We start from the raw sequence: 17,321 nt of genomic DNA on the forward strand, positions 1-17,321 counted from the left end.
AAACCAGCAAAGCTGATGGTAGAAATCAGTCTGAGTCCAAGAACCCGAGAACCAGGAGAGCTAGCTGTTGGGTAAGTCCCAGAGTTAAGATATCTGAGAACCGGATCAGATATTGGAGGGCAAGAGATGGAGGTCCCAGTTCAAGAAGAGAGAGAAATTTGCCCCTCCTCCCCATTTTTGTTCTATTTGGACTCTCAACAGTTTAGATGACGCCTGACCATATTGGTGAAGGCAGATATTCTTTACTCAGTCTTCTGATTAAATGCTAATCTCTTCAGAAACACATTCACAGACATACCCTGAAATGTTTTAACAACTCTCTGGGCATCCCTTAGCCCAGTTAATTTGACACAGAACATAACCATCATAGTAAGTGTGGTGAGTGTCCCCCCTTGCCCTTGTTATTTGCTCACCCTCAATATCTGATCAAATTCCTCATTCCGCATCTCTGATATGTAAGTCCTTGGCCTGTCTTCAACAAGAATTTACCCTCGGTAATTTTCTGTCTACTCATGCCCATATTCTGTTCTTTGGTTATAAATCTCCAACTGACTTTGCTGCATTTGGAGTTGAGCTCATCCCTCTCCTCTATTGCAATATGCCTATTGCGATAGTCTTGAATAAAGTCTTCCTTACTGTTTTACCAAGTGTCAGAATAAACTTCTTCTTTAGCAACTTCTTCATAGCATGGTAGTTTCAGGACTTCTTACATGGCGGCTGGCTTCTTGCAGATCACACAGTAGAAGCTACCAGGTCTTTTTAATGCCTGGTCTTGTAACTTCCTCTACATTTTATTGGTCAAAGCAGTCACAAGGCCAGCTCAGTAACAGACTCATATTGTGAAAAAGCATGTGGAATGGCAGATACTACACCATTTTGAAAATATTATCTACCATAATGTCAGAAATCAATCTTCTTCTTCTCTCTTCTTCCTTCCTTTCTTCCTCCCTTCCTTTCTTTTCTGCCTTTTCTTTCTTTCTTCTTTCCTTCCCTTTCTTTCTCTTTCTTTCCTTTATCTTTCCTTCCTTCCTTCCTTCCTTCCTTCCTTCCTTCCTTCCTTCCTTCCTTCCTTCCTTCCTTCCTTCCTTCCCTCCTTTCTCCCTTTTCTCTTTTCTTTCTTTTCTTTCATAGGCTCCATGCCCAGCACAGAGCCCAATGCAGGGCTTGAACTCACAACTCTGAGATCAAGACCTGAGCTGAAATCAACAGTCGGATGCTGAACCAACTCAGCCACCCAGGCACCCCAAAAAGTCAATTTCTACAGAAGACAGAATTTACCCTAGGATAACTCTAAGTACACCAACTTGACCTAATGACAGAGCTTTCATGGTCCAGGGGTAAATACAGAGCACAACATGGTGTTTATGAGTAAGATTTGTCTGCATGCCATATCCAGTCTCTGTTGGATTCGTATCTATATCTTGGGATGGGAGAGTACACTATTAAGTAAAATCTGTTTTAATGAAACTGTTTCATTAAAAACCCCTTAAGGCATTTGAACACAAGCAGTACTGCTTTGGCACTTTTATGGGAAAATGTTGATACCAAAGTGGAAGATAGGTGCTCTTTTCATTTCTAGAGGGACATAGTGCAATGTCTAGACACCAGGAACTGACAGTTCCCACGTAGGCACCACCCAGATTCTGACTGGTCTGAGGGAGAGGGCCACTTTGGTAGATATGGCTGATCTGAAGTTGGTGCTGTCTCAGTATTATGGCTTGGTTTCTGCCCCTGCAAAGTGAGGGAAGGGAAGTGATGCAGGAGCAGCAGTAAGAACAGAGATAATGTGAGAACATTTACTGAAGACTCAAGATAAAAAAGATTCAGTATCAAAAGACAGAGTTGTGGAAAAAAGACACACAGCTGGACTTATGCCAGTACAATTTCTTTATTTCAAGGATAAAAACAAAACCCTACAGACACCAAGATAGAAAATAAAAGTTATATATAGTGGAAACAAAACTAGACTGATAGTTTAACTTCTTAGTAAACAACAGAAGTTTTCTGAGGAAAAAGAATTGTGACCAAAGTTGTGACCCAAATTATCCTCTGTGTGATGGCAAAAGAAAACAAAATTTTTAAATATTTTTATTTATTTATGAGAGAGAGAGTGAGAGAGAGAGAGAGAGAGCTTGCATACATGAGGAAGGGGGTGGTAGAGGGACAAGCAGGCTCCTTGCTGAGCAGGGAGCTAGACTCTGGCTGGATCCCAGGACCCCTGAGATCATGACCTGAGCCGAAGTCAGACATTTAACCTACTGAGCCACCCAGGCGCCCCAAGAAAACAATTTTAAACAAGCTAGTATTTAGAAAGTATATCCCCAACTCAGCTTTTCTGGAAAAAACTATTTAAGGACATAGTCCAGTCAAGCCAAATTATATTAACATAATTGAATTGAAGAAAGTGAAAGGCATGTAACGTAGAGGAAACAGTGGTGGACACTTACATCTAATTCATACTTAAATTCAAATTTATTGATAATGTGATGTTGAAGCCAATTGCAATTGTTAAGAAAAGATTCTGAAAATTAAAAACAAGTGAGTACATTAATACTGGAACAGAGAATCTGCAAAGAACTTAGGGTTCCAATTAAAATAGTTTCTAAAATCATTTTAGCTGCTGCACCACTGGACTTTTCATAGGACCCTGACTTCTCATTTTGTGCCGCCTTGTTCTTTTTGTCCTCCCTTCTCTCTACTCGTCAGCCTCCCCCCCCCCCCATTGCCTGGGTACCCTGAGAATCCCAAGTTCTTGCTTCTCTTAAGCAAACTGTGAAATTTTCTCTAACCCTCCTCCCACCTAAATTCGAGGCTTGGTTTTACAGATCCCCAAACCATCAAGGTCCTCATCTCAAGAAAAGGACCTCTGAGAACCTTCGTTTAACAAAATCCACCCTGTCTGGAAGGAAGTTGTGGTTTTAAATAAAAACAGTTCCTTTTGTTTTGTGAAGACCAAGTCATCTGTCAAACACTGAGTCTTACTTGTTCCATGGTTTTTGTCAATATTTTGTATTTGTAACTTTGATTCATACATTTGATGCTAAGTTATTTGAAATTTAAAGAAAGTCATAAATGATGTTAATCTCCTTTTTCATTATGTTTGATGCCTTGTATCCAGAATTATACTGTGTCTGACATAAATTTCCCTTAACTGCTTTCTTTGCATTTGCCCATGCAAGTGTGGTCGTACTTTTAGTTTTATCCATTCTTGATCAATTTAGTGTGTCTTTTATTAATGGCATATAGTTGGAGGACTTTTTTATTGACTCTAATCTGAGAGTCATTATTTTATTATATATGTTTAATCCATTTATTGCTATGGTATTATGCTGTCATTTTATGCTTCTTTGTGGCTAATTCTGCCTTTATTTCTCCCATTCTTTGATATCTTGATCAAGTATTCTGAATTGTTGTCTTTGGCTAGTGATTTAGGTGGAAATTTTTATTTTTTTTAACATTGGGGTTACCACTAAACTTTTTAAAAAATTGAATTTGTATTTTTCTAAGTTAAAAATGAAACAGTATCTATTAACACTGCCTACATAAAACTAGAAATTTAGCATGCTTTTACGACTTCTCTCCCCTTGTAGCTCGTTTCCCAATTTGGGCTAGAGTACTCTGGGATTTAAGAGTATGAAAAGTTTTAAACATTTTATCTTTTCAGTTTTGAGTTATGTAGACATTCATACTGAGATTACCAGATTAACCACAATTATTAACATATTTATTCAGCTTTAAAAGTTTTATTGCTCAAACTTTGTTTGTTCCCCTAATACTTTTCCACTTACTTGTTTGGGCAGCAGGAATACTATGGTAGAACGTATCATGGTTTCTGGTTGCCCAGTGCTTTCAAAATGCCCCTCGTGGATTTGGAGAGTTCATGTTTTATGAATCCAGCTTCCTCAGTGGAGACCAAAATTTGAACTTTCCCAGACTCTACAGGCACGTGATGGCTTCTGCCAAGCATGTCCACTCAAGCAGGACTTCAATCCAGAAGTGAGCAGCATAGGGAAGCAAGTGCCGCGAGTAATCTTATTTTATGCCGAGGATGGTGTCAGATGGTTCTGGCGTTTAGGGAAAGCAAGGGGAAGATCTTTACTGAAGCAGTCTCACAGACGGTTGGGTAGCCTTTCTGCTGTTTGGCTTCCAATAATGATTTTTCTGGCCCTCATGCAGATCCCGAGAGCTACCTAATATTCTTTAAATGAACATCTTATCTTTTAGAGGTCATGTTAACAGCTCTAAGAATCCTGAGTCATACAACTATTTCAGATAAATTAAATGTTAGTTCGGCTGGTTTCAAAATTCTTAGGTATTTCCGTTCCCTTCCAAATACTGCACACATTGTTCCATTGTTTTGTTTTGTTTTTCTTTCTTTTTTGGCATTTAGTATTGCGGAGAAATCTGATACCAGTCTTTTTTTTGTTGTTGTTTTTTTTGTGGGCAGCCTATTCCTCTCTCCCCACAGATGTTTTTAGAAAGTGTTCTCTATCTTTGGAATTAAAAAACTAAGGTGGGTCTAAATGCGGTTTTCTGTTATTTCAAGTTAACTCAGCCTATGCTACAAGATCTTTCAGTTCCAGCACTCAATCACCAATCAGAAATTTCCTTTGTGACTTTTATTTCAAGTTGACTGGCTCCGTCTTTTTTTTTTTTAAGCGAGGCAAGTCTTTGGTCACTAGCTAGCTGATGATGCGTCTTTCTTAGGTTAAGTATCCACCTCTGCAAACAGCTACGGTCAGGGGAAGACTAGGTATGTGATTCAGCGACCAATAGTGGAGCTAAGTGTTTAGATGCCAACAGGTGGTGTAGGTGGGCCAGGTAATGCTTGGCCTCATTGTCGATAGTTACTTTTCACTAATGCTGCTTTATATTCAATGGTCACCTTCACCAGTATACACTATGTTGAATATTTTTAATTAAAAAGTAACAACCACATAATTTAGGAAAGTAAGTGAATAGTCACAAATGTAGAGAAATAATTATCCTGAATATCAGAGAAAAGAAAGTGTATTTAGCACCAAGAACAATATAATACACATAGAACATACAGGTTGAAAGAAGCATCAATGGCCTAACAAAAACCAGGGTATAGTTGTATAGACCACAGAACAGTTATTAAGAGAATGGAAGGAAAATGACCTGGTGTTTACAGGAGTTGAAGTCCCTAGTTTTTAACGCTACATAGTATTTTAAGGTCAGCAGAGTATGAGGGAATTAGAAGTTAAAAAATAATTTATATACTCTATTTCAGCAACCATGACTTTTGAAAAATTATTTGGTATATTTTGATGATCTGAGTACTCGAATATTCTTCAGCTCTTGGCAATTTCCTTTTTGCATTTCTAGCACTGTTCTTGTCCTGTTTTACATACCAAGAAACTATGTGATAACATGAATTCAGATATAGTGCAACTGGCTCCCATTCTCAGCAAAAGCTTCATCTTCACTTAACCTTGTGGTAACAGGATCTATATTTTATGGAAAAATATATGTTGACTTACAGTGCTATTTGTTCCATTTGGGCTTCTCTTTCCTTATTCCCCTCTCATTAACTTTCCTTTTAGTACCCAAGTAATTTGTAAAGTTTATTCTCAACTACCAATTTGCCACAGCTAATTGTTTGTTAATCACTCCCACTGCCCATATTAGCAAATTGGGCACATTTTCATCTGAAATAATTCTGAGGACAGAATTATTAGTTTCTTTTTTTTTTAAGATTTTATTTATTTATTTGACAGAGATAGAGACAGCCAGCGAGAGAGGGAACACAAGCAGGGGGAGTGGGAGAGGAAGAAGCAGGCTCATAGCGGAGGAGCCTGATGTGGGGCTCGATCCCACAACGCTGGGATCACGCCCTGAGCCGAAGGCAGACGCTTAACCGCTGTGCCACCCACGTGCCCCTATTAGTCTCTTCTGATAGTCTCTTCTAATCTTACTGCAAATCCGAATTAGGGATTTGCTGAAATTTGCCTTTTCAAGAACTCTGTTCCAAAGGGAACGTGAGCCAATCTCTCAAAAAATCAATGTCCATTTATTGGGGCACCTGGGTAGCGCAGTTGTTAAAGCGTCTGCCTTCAGCTCAGGGTGTGATCCCGGCGTTCCGGGATCGAGCCCCACATCGGGCTCCTCCGCTGGGAGGCTGCTTCTTCCTCTCCCACTCCCCCTGCTGTGTTCCCTCTCTCGCTGGCTATCTCTGTCAAATAAATAAACAAATCTTAAAAAAAAAAAAAATCAATGTCCATTTAGAATTCATGTCTGCTAAATTTGTCCACTATTGGGAGTGGGGATGGATGGGTTACCTAAGCTTGTACAGCTTAGTATTCATGCCTGAAGTAGGGAAAGTTTCTTTGTTGGAATACTTTGTGCAGGTAAATGTCCGGTTGAGAGGAATAGCTACAGCTGCAGGCAGTCACTCAAGGAGCTCCCTTGTCACGTAGGGCAGCCAATCCCGAGTGTGGTGCTCAGACCAGCAGCATCAAGCATCACCCGAGACCTTGCGCCCTACTCAGAATCAGAAGCTTTGGGGTGTGGCCCAGCTGCGTCTTAATAAGCACGTCCGGTGACTCAAATGCAGTCTAGTTTGAAAATCACTGCCTTAGGAGTTGTTTGCTGCAGGCCAAAGCTAGATAGAGCACAACTGTTAACTAATTGCATACCATTTTCAACAAGCATCAACTGAGAATATCTGGCCTATTAGTAATGGCAGCACCCCGTGAACTTCTAAAAGTAGAATTGAAATTTGCCCCTTTCCTAATTCCGAGCTAATATAACAGAAGAGTCTCCTATAACAACTTTTTCCTCAACAGGCAATGTAGACTGACTGGACCTTCTCACAGGAGGTGTTGCCTACAGTAATTCCTGAGTTTTCTGGCGTGTGGAAGGCACCCTTTTTTCATTTCCAGCATTGATAGTTTTTTTTTTCCCTTCCTTGGAAAAAGGCAATTTTATTCTAATTGACTAACATCCCGTCTCTTTCCATAAAAGTACTTGGAAGTGCTCATAAAAACTGGCATGTAGTAATTCAGAAAAATAGAAAATCAGGACCAAAAGAGGAAAGAAATATGACCTACATGCACAAGTATCCCTGTTAGAGAAAGCAGCCTTTGAGAAAAAGATAAAACTGTTATTATTCACAAACGACTTCATTCAGATAAAATGACAAAAATTTAAATGTTGATATATTCCAAAGTAAACTGAGGTGTTTACAAAGTGGTACAGTGGAAAGAGTATGGGCTTTGGAGTATTTACTGGCATTGATAAACACAGGCAAGGGGTAAATAACCACATGTGATTTCAAGGGCATCAAACAGATGCGCTTACTCCTTCTCAACCCCCTTTCCCAGTGCCCTGTCATACCTAAGTATCTTTTCCCTTCCCCAAATGCAGAGCGCATGAATTTTATCATTAAAAGTAAAGTTTCATTTATTCAACAAATATGTGAGCACTTGTCATTCTCACCGTCTCATCATTTAGGACAAATTCTGGGAAGATACATTAAATTACCTGTTAATACGTGTATCGGTTTATCTTCCTTCTCTCGTTCAAGGAGGATCTCCCTGCTCTGAGAGGAAGGGGGCACTGGAACATGTACCCCACAACTCTACCCACCAAAAACTAAGTTTTCCTTAACGGGCAGGGGTTTTTAAATAGTCTTTTGCATATCTTAATGGTATTAAGTCTACCTTTGAAGTTCCATGTGACTTGCATTTTCTGAGCATGGCAAAATGCTGATTACAATTGGCTGCAGGGATTTTGCCCTAACATACAGGGTGATAAAAGGTGTTCGTTCCGGGCCCAGTAGCAACAGAGGGCAGATGGAGGACAGGACAGTTACATTCCAAGACAGGGCTGGAAGAGACTACTTACACCTACGAATAATCAGTTAATTTTTCAAGTAGAGAATTCTATCAAGAAAAAGGAAATACTCTATGTGGGCCTATTATGTTCTACGTCTAGTCCTGTGCTAGGTAGTTCACACTGCTATTACATGAATTTGTTTCAAATCAACTCCAGCGGAGTAAGAAAAAATATTAAACATCAGGAGTGCTAAGCTAATCTCATTTAAGAAAAGTAAGCTTCAGGAATGGTTAAGTGCCAACAGTTAGCTTCAATTGTTTTTATTACAGTAAGAGGAATTTTACTCTTAATGCATAGAATTTGAAGAAAAAATTTATATAAGCTTTAAAAGAGGCCTTTTTGAAAATTATTAATACAAACGTGAAATAAGACCCTTCAAACAAATACCAATTTCAGTAATAGTTTACATACAGCAATAATTTATTCTGAAATGTTCATTTAGTTTCTGTTGAGACACGATTCATGTCTCATTAATAAAAGAGCAGCCATCTCACCTCAAATACCAGAATATACAACAAGTTACAGCATAGCAAAATTCTACCTACTTTCAGATAAACTCTAGATCAGGTAAAATAGCTTCATTCAATGTTTTACAGTTACACAGATTTTTTGTTGTGTTTTTTTGTTTTGTTTTGTTTTGAGCACAAAATAGTGTAAATTGTTACACCATAGCTATCTATATGCACATAATGTGACCACAGAACTGTTAATCATTACTTCTGAAATTGAACCATCGGTTTCATTCATGCAGTAAAGCAAAGCAGGCTGGGTAAACTTGTTCATCGGGAACCATATTACTGTGAATTTCACAGCCACATGATTAATTATGATGTTAGATGGACTCACAAGGACTAAAACAGAATGGTTTTTTGCATAAATACCAATTTCTCCCTGATGTAAGTTTAGTCAGTTTATAATCTAGAAATGATTGAGAACAGCAATATATCATATCCTCTATCTGTAGTGTTCATTATTTTAAGACAAGCAATAATTAAAGGATGATGGGATGGGATGCTACTTAAATACATGTAAAACATATGTACAAATATACTTGGCTTTACCATTTTCCTCCTAACTATCAAGAGTGCCTCCCAAAATATGACCAGTGAAGACAAGGTATACTATCAAATATGGCTTCCAGAACAAAAACTCTCTAACAATCAAACCTATTTACACAATTTTTCAGTCTTTTAAAGTTTCATTTGAAACAAAATTTCTACATAGCAGTTGTAATTAACACATAATTTTCTGAGTTTCATCATTCCAGCTCTTTTACACAGATGTCACAAGGTAAGACCCAGAATGGCGCTTAGGACTTTGAGTTCCACTGGATTCTGTGCTGTCAGTTTTTGAATCTCGTTTCTTTGTGTTGTTGTTCACTGGTGTCGGGATCTGAGACGGCCGCGCTGAAGTGCTATCTGCACTGCTCTTCCTAGGGCTCGGGTTGTAATTGAAAGGAGTCACTCTGGCAGCAACAGTCCCACTAGGTGAACTGTGCTTGCTTGAGCTGCTAGAACTGAATGGTGTACGCTCAGCTAGAGAACTTTCACTAGTCTCTGATGCAGGGACAGGATTACTTTGTCCCGGTTTTGCCTCAGTTCCTTTTTGGTCTGGGGCATCTACCTGAATAAAGGAGTTCAGGCGGTTTTCCAAACCCACGGTGCGTACGGGAGCACTGCCATTCCCCACATTTTGTTTTCCCTTTTCTGAAACAGTGTCGATCACAGGGGGGGTATTTCCTGTTGGAGATCTTCCGGATCTAGGGTTGTTAATGGGACAGTCCTCAATTCTCACCCAAACATCCTCTGTTTTAGAAACAGCAGGTGCCATTTGATAAATTAGAGTCTTTGATTCAGCACCATTTGCAGCACCTGAGGAAGTGGTCTGAGAGGTACTATTTGTGGGAGATATCTCACTTTCTTTTATTTTTCTCCATGTTCCTTTTGTGGATACTTGGTTTTCTTTAGTTTGTTTGGTTCCTGAAATAGAGTTCACATGTTTTTCATCCTCACTTTTCGCCTTTTCACTGGATTCTGATGAAGCAGAAAGAATTGAAGATGAACTTCCAGTTCTTCTCCAAGTGCTTACTCGAGGAAGGGATGATGAATGTTTGCTGTGCTCACGTTTCCAGGTTCCTGACCTATTAATCGGAAGTCTAGAAGGACTTTCAGAATGGGAGCGTGCTATATCATGGCGCTTTGCCGGTCTTCCATCATTATACTCTATGGTGGGACTGAGATTAGGTGGGAGTTTTCGCCATCCACCAGACTGAACAGATGAATGTGTGGACAGAGACATATCAGGAAGGGAAGGACTTAAAACTGGAGTCTGTGCCTGGGACCTAGTGGGAGAATCTGGTCTAGAAGATGGAGAAAGAGATTCAAATGAAGCAGATTCCTCCAATTTTCTCCTTAGGGTTGGGCTTGGAGCTTCTTTGATGAAAGTTGACTGGCGTACTAATACGGGTCTCTCTGACCTATCAGATTCACTTCCACTTGATTTAGTTGAAGACATTCTAGAAAGTTCCACCTTTTTATTGGATCCATTGCTATTATTCGTCTGATTTAGTCCTTTGGAGGCAGACTCACTTCTTGGGATACTACTGCCATTCTTGGATAAACCTGGTTGTTTGGTAAGGTTCTGCTGGCTCATCTGTCTGCCTGGAGATGTATATGACATCTTCCCAGAACCCGAGGACTTAGTCGAAGCGGTACTAGGGGATGAAGTCCTTGGCAACTGAGATAATTTGTTAGGAGGACTTATTCCATTTCTACCAGGAGAAATTGAGTTTCGCCCTGGAGACTGCATAGGTCTACTTAATGGTTGTTGGGCAGGTCTTGAAGGAGTGGAATCTCTAGATCCTGATCTAGAAGGCCCTTTATTTGCCGCAGCTGGTTGGGATGTCTGCCTGGTTACAGGGCTTAATTCTGACTTCACTGATGGCTTGGCTCCTCTAGGAGAAGTGGTGGCTGTCTGACCTTCACTAGGGCTTTTGGAGGCTGGAGTCTTAAGGGGTGGGCCTTTTTTAGAAACTGGACTTGTACTTGAAGAGCTATTTCGAACTCCTGGAATATGAATCATTGTCCTGCCTCGAGAGATTGAAGGCATGTTTGCTTGAAGGGGCTGTTTCATTTGGCTTGAAACCTCTGAATGAGATCGAATTTTTCCAGTAATTAAACTTCTATAAACTTTCTTCCCTCCTTTGATTCCTTTATTTTCAGATTCTATCTTTTTAGTTTCCAATGTACTCTTCTCCCCAGGTTTTAGAATTCGTGGGCCCTTATTACTGGTAAAGGGCTTTTCCTCTTGATCAGGTGTAAGATGAAATGGTGATCCCAGAGAGATTCCTGATTTCAGTGAAAGGATGGAATCTGAGTCAGATGACGCTTGTCTAGATAAACAGGCAGCAGCAGCAGCTTGATGTAAACTACTTACTATGGAATTTGCACCTTCTTGAATAGCCTTCCAATCAAAATTTTCTGAATCCGGGGATAAACCATGTTCTGAATCTGGTCTCTGTGTATCTTTCAAATCGAGTGTCAAATCTTCTGCTAATATGCCGCTCATATTCCTGGGACTATGCTTTTCATTATCGCCCTTAAGCCTTGAAGGCTTTTTCTTCTTCGGCATTGCAGAGCTTATACATTCCTGCAGCAGGTCATCTTCAGAATCAATACTGAGAGAACTGAGAGAACTGTTTCTTGAGAAACAAACAGGGGTATCTTCAACGTGAAATGATTTAGGAGCGTAACCTGATGCCTGAGGTTTGCTTGGTTCTCCCTGTGAGTCAGGGGGCTCTGTCTCTTTGACAGGTTCATTTTCTTTGTTGTTGTTGTTTTCTTGATCAATGTCACTAAGAGAACTTAGAGAGGAGTTTCGAGAAAAGCACACTGGAGTATTTTCAAGAGCAAAATTTTGTAATTTCTCATCAGTTGCTGCTCCTCTGTCCGGTGCACCTTTGGACGACTGTGGAAAAGTGGATTGCTTCTGCAGCGTGGGTTTAGACTGACCTCGATTTACTGGATGGTTTGTAACAGCCTGTGTTTTGTTAGCTGACTGTTGGTTAGAGGTTAGTTCTGTGTGGCTGGTAACTTTAGCTTCGGATTCCTTATTTTCTTTCCCCTTTCTTAATTCAGCCTTTTCCCTGGAAAGGTCAACATCATCATCATCAAAATCTAGAGAACTCAAAGAATCATTTCGTGAAAAACAGTATGGAGTTCCTTCAATAGGCGTGTAGTGATGAGGTGAATCAAAAGTAAAACTTCCTCTGACTCGATCTTCATTATTTGGTAGCTTATCATTGAAGTCCTTGGCATTATTTTTCAAGTTCTGTTTCTTTGAATCTTTGTTGTCTGAGAAAGTTCTTTCAGCATTTAAATTATTTTTTGAGTCTGTATTTTTTCTTACACGTGTCCTATATTCAGTATTTTGTGGCATAGGTTTTACTGGTGAAGTAGGTTTCTTTTTCTTACCATCTAACTGATTTTTGTTAGCTCCAGATGAAGACATAGATGCTTGCTGGACCTGGTCCATTATCTTTTTCACACGAAAAGGCTTGTGACTTTTCCCTTTGGGCATAGCAGAATTAATGCATTCTGCAAGAATATCACCTTCTTCTGTTTTACTGTCATCCGGCTCAGGTATAGTTACAGATGGGGTTTTTCCTCTTTGAGCCTCATCTGTACTTCTGCCTTCTGTAGGGATGGTATCTCGTTTTTCGAATTCACTTGACTGTGCCGCTGTTCTAACCCCTTCTCCAGCAGCGAACTCATTTGGGGGAGATTCTATCGTTAGATCACTTAAAGACGTAGCTGTGGAAAAGTTTATGGGTGTCCCTTCTACACAGTATACCCGCGGCATGTCATCTCCCGGTGTAAAACTAACGTGCTTTTGCGCTTGTAACCTGTTTTGTGATGGAAGAAGTTTGTACACAGGGAGCTGACTTGGTTTTCTTGCCACAGGTGGAGGTAATTTGGAAGCAGTCTGGGCTGGTTTTTTGGCTTTGCGTGAAGATTTTGTTGGCATGGCAGAAATAATACATTCTTCTAGTATTTCAATATCATCATCATCTGAGTCATCTAAGAGATCTTTTTCAGAATCAGTAGGTTTTTCTGTCTCTTTTTCCTGGTTTTCATTTGCTTCCTCAGGCTGCTCGGATTCAGTTTCATTCCCATTGTCATTTTCCTGAACTGGAGGCATTATTCTTAATTCCACATCCTTCTGTATAAATGGCTCATCGAGGCTCAGAGCACTCAGGCTAGATGAACAAGAAAATCCATCTGGGGTACTTTCTGTGGCAAAATGTAAGAGAGTGTCAGCATCTGGGAGAACCTGGACCCTCTGTACCGCAGCGTTTACAGCTGCTTGCTTAGGTCCGCTCTCTCGCTTTTCCGCAGTAGGGGCTTTGTTTTTAGGTACCTCTCGCTTAGTCTGAACTGTCTGAGGAGGAGGGGGAGGGGTCTTACTTCTGCTTGGTGGCATGGTTTGTCCAGGGCTATCTGGAAGGTCACTGGGGCTTATAATGCCACTTACCATTCCACTGCAGGGTTCACTCTGAACGGAGCTGGCAATTGAACGACTCTCAAAGCTATCGAGCGAGCTGACCGAAGTACACCGGCTAAACATGAGTGGGGTCTCCTGGACATACTGCTCCGGTGGGCTTTTAGGTGTCTGAGCACCACTTTTTGATGGAGACTTGGCCCCTGAAGAAAATTCAACAGCTTTATGCCTGGTTGATTCTGCAGATAAACCAGAAGCCTGAAGTCTGCTGGATTTGGTTCTAATGTGCTGTGATACTGTTGGGACTTCACTCACAGAATCTTCTGTCGTTCTAGTCCCGCTGTTTTCTTTGATTTCGGCTATTTGTAGAGTATTAGCAGAATCTGTTTCCTGTGTTGCCTGATCACACCCTATTTCATCTTCAGCTGAAGACAAAGATGATAATGAACTGCAACGTGAAAAACAAATCGGTGTATCCTCTACACAGTACGTCTGTATTGTTTCTTGGTTGATAGAGGGAACTTTGCAGGAGGTGGCTTTTGGGGTCTGACCAGTTCTGCTTTGTGCTGAACTTGGATGGTGCTGATTCTGCCTCTTGCCATTAGACGAAGGTGTGGATGTATTCTCACTGCTTGAAGGGAGGTGTTCGGTTTTAGTGCTCTGTCCAGATGAATTCTTTGAGAATGAAAATGGTGGTTTCTGTGAGGAAGCAATGTCTGTGGCATATTTTAAACTATAATCAATAGGCTGATCCACATGATGTTTGTCTTCATTATATTTTATGCTGTAATTTGTTGGTCTTTCTTCCTCCTCATGTTGCTCTTCCTCGGAGTAGCGTTCACTATAGTTGGTTGGCTTATCATCTTCATAGTCATCTTCCTGACACAAAGACTGGTTTACATTCTGATTAATTCCATGATTAGAACCTACTCGATTTGTTTCTGAACCATTGGCTCCTCTTGACCTATATGGGGAAACACATTCCTGCTGTCCAAAATGTGGCTGGAACTTGAGGTGTTTATCGTCAGTGCTCTCGGTGTATACGGGGTAAGTTGTGCTTTGACTTCTTGATTGTCTTTGCTCACTCTGTTTTATTTCATCTTCTATTACATGTTTGGGTCTTGCCCATCTTTCATTCTGTGAAGGGCTCTGCCTTCCGGAGTTCAACTGCTCATCTGAATACTTAAGACTGTAGTTTATTGGCGTATCTAGTTCTCCGTCATTGTCATCCATATGATTTGCACTATGTATTTTATGGGCTAGGTCAGCTGGGTATTGACCATAGCTGCAAAATTTACTTTCATCGTCCTCAGAATAGGATTCAATGGAAGGCTTCATCTGACCTCTTTTACCGTAACCATCACTACTACTGACACTATTTAAACTATCATTTGAAGATCTCTTATATTCCAATTTAGCATAAGGCATAGGACATGTCCTATTTGAATTTTCTGACTTACTGAAGTTGTAAGTGTTTGCATGTGTGTGGGCAGTAGAGCTTCTTCTTAGTGCATTCCTCTCGTCTGTCCCACAATGTAACTCGGTGGTAGACCCAGAACTTCTGTCTTCCTGGGAGGTGTGAATGGCTGATACTTCTTCCATGACTTTGGCAATCTGGGCTGCAGTGGTGGAAATCTGCAAACCTCGCTTTGAAGAAGGGCCTGGATTTTCCGTTGCTGGGTGGTAGTTGCCTAGGCTAATTCCTCGTTCTCTCTCCAAACTTCTATCTTTTTCAGAACGAGAACTGTCTAAACTTCCTCTTGATGAAGAAGAGCTGGGCAACACTGTAGTATTTAAATACGGTGAAAGGACGGTCATGTTTCCAGTATTAAAATTGTCTGACCTATTATCATCATGTCGATTGGTGTCAAAAACATAGTCACTATAGAGACTTTGCTTGTGTCGTTGCTTATTACGATGAGATGCCTTGGGACTTAAATTGTCAATATTGTCAAAAGTTTCTGATAAATGCTGAGCATCCAATTCTGCTTCTAGGGCTTTTTGTTTTCTGACATGAAGAGATGGCAAGCTTGAACCAGGAGACATAATATTGGCATCCTTATACTTTGCAGGTCTATTTGCCATGAGATTCCTTAAAGCCGCAGCACTTCCCATAGCAATCATTTTGTGCTTTGAATGAATGAGGTTCTTGAGCATGCTGACTGCCCCCATGTCCCATAATGCTTCTTGGTCTTTAGGATTTCTTGCTGAGAGATTCCACAAAGTTCCACATGCATTACTGACTATTGTCAAACTGTGAGATTTCAAGTGTTGTAATAAGGTTTGCAGGCAGTTGTTCTCTCTTAGGATTTGCCTGAAATAAAATAAGAGATCCCAAAATTAAGGTAAAAATCTCCTTATTATAACAACAAATAAAAGGTTAGAAAACAAAGTTAAATCTAAAGATAACTACTAAAACTTATTAATAGGCATAATAAAACTGCCCCAAATAATACTACAGATTTCAAGCATTTCACATCTCCTTTTGTTCCTACTTCATTTAATGTTTATTGTTTAAAAATATTCATCTGTCAGACTAAAAGAAGTAAAAGTGTTAATTTTAATCTGTTCTGCATTTCCTATTCTGATCCAATAGCTTTTTTTTTTTTTTTAAAGATTTTATTTATTTATTTGGCAGTGAGAATGAGCCCTAAGTAGGGGGAGCAGCAGGCAGAGGGAGAGGGAGAAGCAGGCTCCCCGCCAAGCAGAGAGCCTGATGCGGGGCTCGAACCCAGGACTCTGAGATCATGACCTGAGCCGAAAGCAGATGCTTAACCAATTGAACAACCCAGGTGCCCCTGACCCAACAGCTTTTAACTTTTTTCCTGGGGCGCATGGGTGGCTCAGTTAGTTGAGCATCCAACTCTTTTTTTTTTTTTTTTAAAGATTTTATTTATTTATTCAACATAGATGGAGACAACCAGCGAGAGAGGGAACACAAGCAGGGGGAGTGGGAGAGAGGAAGAAGCAGGCTCATAGCGGAGGAGCCCGATGTGGGACTCGATCCCAGAACGCCGGGATCATGCCCTGAGCCGAAGGCAGACGCTTAACTGCTGTGCCACCCAGGCGCCCCGAGCATCCAACTCTTGATTTCAGCTCAGGTCATGATCTCAGGGTCTTGGGATAAAGCCCTGTGTTAGGCTAGCCACTCAGCAGGGAGTCTGCTCGAGGATTCTCTTGCTCTCTCCCTCTGGCCCTCCCCCCACTCACACTCTCTTTAAAATAATTCCTGAGCAAGCAGATATATTTGATTTACATGGTGAGAGAGTTCCCCCAATGAATGTATCATAAAATCTTATGCTGAACAGGGACTTTGTGGTAACTTAATCTATGGACGGGTTCCACAATGTTGACTACTAAGACATCTTGGAAGAGGCAGAAAAATCAATCGATTGATCTTTATGTAGTCAGGGAGCACACTGTAAGCTCCTAGACTGGCAAACTGCCTTTTTAGAGTAACCTCTATGCTCCTGGATTGATTTTGTGATAATGCCATCTCCCTTAGAATTGTGCTCTGTCAAGCTGTGTGTGTAGTTGTTACTTCTAATGAAAGGTCTTGAAATTTAAAGGTAACTATAAAAACAAGGGTTGAGAGTTAGCATAATGACCTTTGGGACTTGAAAGAGCTACAGCTTGTTTAATGCACGGTAAACTTAAGTTTAATGATGGCATATTCAACTTTAGAGGGCTTTAAAACTGATTGGCAAGGGTGTACAATGAGCTCTAACATGACAATCTTCTCTCAGAAGTCCAGCAGACACCTGAGTGTTTACTGAGTTTAAGAGGTCTTCTTTGCATAGCAGAGAGGGCTATAAGGCTTGTCTGTGCATCAAAGACCTAAAGAGAAGATGTTCACATTCTTTACAAGTTCTGTTATTAAAAGTACCTCATAGTCTTTCTGAAAATGAGAAGCAATACTGGATAAAAAATAAATAAATATGCTGTGAAAAAACCCATATGTA

General features: G+C 40.4%; 1 protein-coding gene across 13 annotated transcripts in view; it reads right to left on the reverse strand.

The window, feature by feature from the left end:
* Positions 1-8,256: 8,256 nt before the first annotated feature.
* The window catches only part of APC (APC regulator of Wnt signaling pathway), a 300,467-nt gene continuing 291,402 nt past the window's right edge, over positions 8,257-17,321 (reverse strand). For all 13 annotated transcript variants that reach the window (XM_045777275.2, XM_087861920.1, XM_087861922.1 and 10 more), the window contains one exon: positions 8,257-15,673. In XM_045777275.2, coding sequence (XP_045633231.2) covers positions 9,133-15,673 — 6,541 coding nt within the window. In that variant the 3' untranslated portion in view covers positions 8,257-9,132. The remainder of the gene's footprint in view (positions 15,674-17,321) is intronic.

Source organism: Ursus americanus, chromosome 5 (genome assembly GCF_024610735.1).
Source record: "Ursus americanus isolate L20-20 chromosome 5, mUrsAme1.1.p, whole genome shotgun sequence".
Lineage (NCBI taxonomy): Eukaryota > Metazoa > Chordata > Mammalia > Carnivora > Ursidae > Ursus > Ursus americanus.